Here is a 6,590-nt window from a genome sequence, read left to right as displayed (position 1 = left end):
AACGGTGTGCTATTTAGGGGGTGTTTGTTTTTTCTTCAAACATCTTCAAGGGAGCTTATGTCTGCAGGCGCGCAGACGTCACCCTTGAAGACTGTTTGTTTTTTTTTTTTAAACAGATCTGAACACATCTTATTCCCTCTTCAAAAATAAGACACGGATCTCTTTCTTATAACATCTTCACAGAACCCTACTCCCTCTTCTCCTCCGACCAGGTACGCACACTTTATATTCAGCGGGATTATTTCATCTTCTCTCTCACTCTCGATCTTCTCCGATTCTCTCCTTCCCTCCGACGAACACCACAGCGTCTGGAGTTTCTCCCTCTTTCCCTCCACCAAACAACACCACCGTTGCTTAATTCCAACGTCAACCACCGCAGCTGCTTTATTCCGACGACAACCTCGGGAGATGTTTCGTCACCAAACTACAAGTAAGTCCCATATTTGGAGGTTTTAGCCAATACATGTTAATTTAGGCATAATAGATGTTAATATTTCGGATTTTAGGTTTATTACCTGTTAATTTTGTGGTTTTTAGGTATAATACTTGTTAATTTTTTGGTTTTTAGGTTCTGTACATGTTAATTTTGTGGTTTTTAGGTTTAATACATGTTAAGTTTTTGGGTTTTAGGTTCTGTACATGTTAATTATGTCGATTTTAGGTTTATACCTGTTAATTTTGTGGCTTTTAGGTATAATACATGTTAATTTTTTGGTTTTTTAGGTTTTGTACATGTTAATTATGTGGTTATTATGTGTAATACATGTTAATTTTGTGGATTGTTGGTACAATACATGTTAATTTGTAATTTTAGTCTAAACCGAACCCGAATTCGAGCCCAGATTTTGTGTTTGTGTGTATATGATGTATGTTGTATTGTTTAATAAACGAGCCTATGTACAGTTTGTGTATATATAATAATAATAGTCTAAGTGAGCCGAACCTGAGCAACGGTTGGTTCTGCTCGAGGCCCACTCGTTTAGCTAATATCTGAATCCGAACTGGAATTCTGTTGTCATTTTAGTCCCTACATATTGCATTTTGAACGGGAAATCAGTGATGAGGTAATGAATCTAGGTGTTTTGTTGTCATAATTTACTCGAACTTACAATTATATTAATTAGATATGGGAAGTAAAAAAAGGCAGTAAGCATTCCTTAGCTGTTGCAAGATAGAAGTGGGAGATGTAGAAGTTGCAGCAGCAGGTTGTGGTTAAACGAGCCGAGCTCGAGCCTGCTCGAGCTCGGTCTCGGCTTATTCCTCTTGTTCAAAAAGGCTTATCACTGTAAGTTCTTTTATATAGTTTTTAACATTTACTTGATGATGTAAGTAATATGAAAATTTTATATTGTTTAATGTGATTCAATTACAGATACAAACAACAGTTTATTGCATAATTACCTCCTTCCCGTCGTGCTTCTGCTGACTTCACAAGACCTGTGTTTACAGCCACAGGGTTTTACTTATGTGCAAAAAAGCATAAGGTATGACAACTTTGTAATTAGAAATATAAATGACTTCTATCTTGTGAGATAAGTTTGACAGTTATGCAGACAGTATCAGCTTATAAAAACAAACAGTCTTATATTTTCAGCTTGCAGATCTTCAGACCACATCTTCAGTTGCAGACATGAAAACAGATGAAATCAGCTTGCAGACAGTTTATGTCTGCAAAAACAAACAGCACCTTATATTGGTAAAGCCAATACACCAGCTTCACAATGATTCAACTATTTATAAAAGGAAATTTACAATTATTAACAATTTATAAAATATAATACCATTTTACAAATATAATAAGTTAGCATAATTAACATTTAGAGTCATTCAATTATGATGAAACTAACAATAATTCTAAAAAGGTGTATGTGATTAGTTAAGCTCTAATATAAGTTGGTAAATATACACTTTTATCGAGCTCGCAAACCGTCTTCATGATATACCCATATGTCAAATTTGATGCTTTAATCATAGTTTATCAAAACAACTAACATATCATCATTATAACTTAAAACAAAGTCTAACATACATGATCATACAGTTAGAGAAATAAATAAAAAATGCTTAAAAATTCAGTCATACTCACTAATACAAGGAAAACCATAGAAAGGCCTGCATATGAATTCAAAACTTCTTATAGCGAGAAAGGTTATCTTTTGCCCTTTTTATCGTTTCGGCCTCGTTTTCTAAACTCCCGTCTCTCTGAAGAATACTGTTTCTTAATCAACAAATTACGCATCGATGTTTTCACAGCTTCTGCAGCCGCTGAGAAATAAATAAAAAATGCTTAAAAATTCAATCATACTCACTAATACAAGGAAGACCATAGAAAGGCCTGCATATGAATTCAAAACTTCTTATAGCGAGAAAGGTTATCTTTTGCCCTTTTTATCGTTTCGGCCTCGTTTTCTAAACTCCCGTCTCTCTGAAGAATACTGTTTCTTAATCAACAAATTACGCATCGATGTTTTCAGAGCTTCTGCAGCCGCTGAGAAAACATCCTTGTCAATAGACAAGCTTCCTTGCAGATGTTGCAGCAGTTGCTCTCCACACGGGACTTGTTTATCCTCCAATATGTTGTAATGATTGTCACCAGCTCCTGAATTGTGTTTTGTTAATTCTGTGATTAAACGCACCCGAGCAAGTGACGAAGCATTAAAACCGGGAAAGTTGGACACACCCATCACCATCCATAAAAAATCAGATGTTAACGAGGTCCCTAAACGTGTGGGTACAAATTCTTCTTCTATAATAGACACCACCTACAAATTCAAGACCAAAAGTTTTAAATTACATGTCACTCTTTGATATTCAAAGTTGCAGTTGCTTACCCTTATAACAGTAAGAGTTTTAGCAGAAAGATCAGAACTTAACAACAATATTCCTGGCACGCTGCATTTTAAAATTACAACATTAGAGAGTGTTCAAGCTCATCATAGAACAAAAATATAATTGAAGATCACAAGACTTTACCTCTGAACAGCTACACAAATTGATGAACCATCAGATGTAGTACAAAGATCTGTAACTGCATAATGATTGTTTTCTGTCCCGTTAGCTTCTTGATTTCCTACCTGTAATCAACCAATATAATTTTACAAATCATGTATAAAATCAGAAGTTTGGAAGAAACTGCTGTTATATTACTCAAAACTGTTAAATTGAAAGGAAAATGAGAAACCTGTGATCCAACGTCACATGTGTGAAGAAGCAACCCAGATGCATAATCCCACAAACGAACCTAAAACACAAGAGTGTCCAAATTATTAGGCAGAGATTAAAATATTATAATTCAAAATACTAAAAAGATAATGTTGTAACATTTCTTACTGTTGCATCGCCGCTTCCAGAGACTAAATACCCTTGTGGACAATCTTGATTGTAAACAAAAGCTAAACATGACACAAATCTGCCATAGATGCAATACAACAGGTATAAAGTTGATAACATTATAACAATTTAGTCAACAGAAGATACACACACTTTTAAAATGATGTTTAATTTAGCATGCACACTCATTGAACTGAAACTATAAAGCTCTTTAGTATGTTTGATGTGAATCTATAAAGAGTATTTATTTATATTTACTAAAACCATATAATATGTGATCTCAAGAAACTGCTATGTTTGATGTGAATCTATAGAGGGTATTCATCTGTATTCACTAAAAACATAAAATATGTGACCTCAAGAAACTGCTATGTTTGATGTGAATCTATAGAGGGTATTCATCTGTATTCATTAAAAACATAAAATATGTGATCTCAGGAAACTCACTCTGTATGGCCAAGGCAATAGCTTTGTATCTCATGAGCTCCATTTAAAGGTTTCTTCGGGAACACAGATACCTGTGGTATTGGAAAGAAAAGTGTGTTTGAAAATTGTGTAATCACTGGTTATTAAATGAGAATAAGAATATGAGAAGTAATTACACGAATTTTGAAATCACGGTCAGCAGTAATGATGAACCGCCCATCTGGTGAAAACTCCTGCAGGATGATATTTCTGTTAGCGTTTCTAAGTAGTTAATGAGTTATACACGATCAAGATTAACTGCTTACCAGACTAGTAATGATGCTACAATAGTGAGAAAGAAGTGGTGATCCCTTCTTCTGGACTAACACTTGGTTTTCAACAATCTCGTCCAATTCAACAACCCAAACAGTTCCGAATTTATCAGCATAGCAAACAAACTGCCCATTGTCACTTATGGCAACTGCACTCACTTTCTTCTCAGTTGGCCTTTCAAGATTAAAGTTGATCAACACCAATGAGAACAAGTTAAAAGATAATATTAGCTATTTAGCCATAAGCTAAAAGCAAGTATCAAACTTCAATGTTGTTATGAATTTAATCAGCGCATACACTATTAATCCATATTAAAGTGGCATATATCACTTACACAGAATACAAGCACCACCATGAATCTGTAGCCCAAATCTTAACTACTTTGTCATCTCCAGCTGACACAAAGACTTTACCCTTTGCACCATATCGAATTGCTCTGATAGACTCCTTATGATTAAGAGCCTTGTTCGACTCCGCCCCTAAGGTTACTGGACCGCCTTGTCTGTAAAACAACAAATAAAAAAGATTTTCAAATTCAGAAAGTAAATTAATTTTGGTTATATAAACACTATTAAGCGCAAAAGTATCATTTTCACTGAACTATTGATAACAAACCGGGTTTGCACAGTATGGCTTGGGCTGGTTTTGGACAAAAACCTAAAATTCGATTTTTGAACTTTTAAAATTGTTCGGTTTCGGTCATTCGGTTCCATTTTAGCTTAAAAATTTTGTGCTGAAAACAAAATTTTAGCTCAAAAAATAAAAGAATAATAATTATAGGCTAAATAATTTTCTTAATTATAACCAATTGATTATTATACATTTGGGCTAATATATTTGAGTTACATATTTATTAAATTCTTAAAAGTTAAAAAAATTAGTAAAAAATGAAAATCTATTCAGTTCGGTTTAGTTTTTCACTGGACTATTGGGCCAAACTTGTAAAACTAAACGAGTTCAGATTTTAGCACAGGAACTGCATGATTCGAATTGGGTTGGTTTTGGGCTAAAACCGTACCAAAAACCAAAACTTTTGTTTTTGAATTTTTTTAAAAATCTTTCAGTTTTAGTTTTTTCGGTTTTCGATTAGGTTTTGGTTTTTTTGATCTTTGCCATTTAAGCTTAAAAATTTTGACCGAAAATAAAAATCTGACACAAAAAAATAATTATAGCCAATACCATTTAGTTAATTAATAATTAATTGATTAGTATTATACGTTTGGGCTAATATATTTGAGTTACATAACTATTAAATTCTTATAAATTACTTCAAATTTAAAAAAAAAAAAAAAGGTAACAAAAATACAAATCTAGAAACACATTCTGTTGAGTTGAGTTTTTTCTGTTTTTATCTATGCAAAACCAAACAGTAAGTTTTTGTTTCTAGATTTTTACCATACACACTCTCCTTCTTTGAGGATGCCAAAAAGTTAACAAATAACAGAAATTGATATCAACTGATTAAAAAATAAAAATTAAAAAAAGTTAACCGAAGATCGAATACACGGAGGTCACATCCAACGGCGACAGCAACTGAGTGATGAGCAGGGTGGACGGAGATGAGAGCTGGAGCAACTTCAGTTTCCAAAGCTTCTTTATTATTATTATTATTATTATTATTGTTATCTTCAGTAGCGTTGAGAGGTTCGTCGTCTTCCATTTTCCGTACGCCGATGACTTTACTCCGTTTGCTAGGGTTTAATGGCGGTTTTTCTGTCTTCAACTTCAAACACTGTGTTGTGTTCGTTTCGTTGCTTAAACTTAAGCCCAGTTATCAAATATTCAAAGCCCATTCAGTTTTTTTTTTTTTTTATGAAGACCAACCCTGAGAGTTATAAAGAATTTTTGCTAAATGGTTATTCAACGGTTTATTACATTTTCATGAATATGAACTCTCTCAAAATCTCATTCTAGCTACTAGTTTTACCGGTTGCAACGTCAAGCTTTTAATATTTATGTGATCTAACTCAAGCCTAACCAAAAATAGAGATGTCGAGTTAAGAGAAATTTAAGCATAGTAAAAAATTGACACCCTAATTGATAAAGTAAATTAGGGCAAACTAGTGTTAGTTAGTGACCCACATGTGTACTCCGATCATTAAGACCAATCCCAATAGTGAGTAAAAATCATTTCATCACATCCAATGTCTTTTTAGAGCATGTTTGGATCGATTGAGTTTGAAAACACATTATTAGCATATTGGTTTTTTCATAAAGCCAATAAGTTTAATGGTATTTGATAATCACACAAATTTATTTTATTTTAGTTTTTTGAAAGGGTTAAATTTCTAAAAGCCTCAAATTTTGACTTTTTTAAAAAAGCCAATAAACAGTTTTTACACTCACAATTCATATATACTTTCTCCAAGTTCTCTCTCTATCCTTATGTGCAAAACCCATTCTATTTCTTGTCTCTCTTTCAAATCATCAGCCACTCACCAAATGTGTGTTAAATGCATTGCATTGGAGATGGTTTAAGAGGGCACGATACGTGGTACAAGTTTCCGACAATGTTTTTTTGT

General features: G+C 33.4%; 1 protein-coding gene across 1 annotated transcript; it reads right to left on the bottom strand.

Annotated features, from left to right (window-relative positions):
* Positions 1–2,276: 2,276 nt before the first annotated feature.
* On the bottom strand, positions 2,277–5,773 carry LOC143594451 (uncharacterized). Its single transcript, XM_077073768.1, has 10 exons — positions 5,559–5,773; positions 4,403–4,570; positions 4,062–4,242; positions 3,933–3,989; positions 3,778–3,848; positions 3,331–3,409; positions 3,182–3,241; positions 2,974–3,074; positions 2,832–2,892; positions 2,277–2,762 (listed from the first exon to the last, which is right to left on the bottom strand). The coding sequence occupies exons 1-10, from the start codon at positions 5,726–5,728 to the stop codon at positions 2,373–2,375; spliced, it is 1,338 nt and encodes a 445-aa protein (XP_076929883.1). The 5' UTR covers positions 5,729–5,773; the 3' UTR covers positions 2,277–2,372.
* Between the last annotated feature and the right edge of the window lie 817 nt (positions 5,774–6,590).

Source organism: Bidens hawaiensis, unplaced genomic scaffold (assembly GCF_021521415.1).
Source record: "Bidens hawaiensis isolate Kalapana, Puna unplaced genomic scaffold, B.hawaiensis_p1.1 tig00043653_1, whole genome shotgun sequence".
In the NCBI taxonomy this organism is placed as follows: domain Eukaryota; kingdom Viridiplantae; phylum Streptophyta; class Magnoliopsida; order Asterales; family Asteraceae; genus Bidens; species Bidens hawaiensis.
Note: the sequence above shows the minus strand (reverse complement) of the source record. Positions and strands in the feature narration are given on the sequence as shown.

Excerpts from the sequence above, each read along its gene's own strand:
- LOC143594451 (XM_077073768.1), bottom strand. The coding sequence starts at position 5,728 with ATGGAAGACGACGAACCTCTCAACGCTACTGAAGATAACAATAATAAT. Across the intron at positions 3,410-3,777 it reads TATTGCCTTGGCCATACAGA|ATTTGTGTCATGTTTAGCTT; the intron begins GTGAGTTTCCTG and ends CATCTATGGCAG. Across the intron at positions 2,763-2,831 it reads AAACTCTTACTGTTATAAGG|GTGGTGTCTATTATAGAAGA; the intron begins GTAAGCAACTGC and ends TTGAATTTGTAG.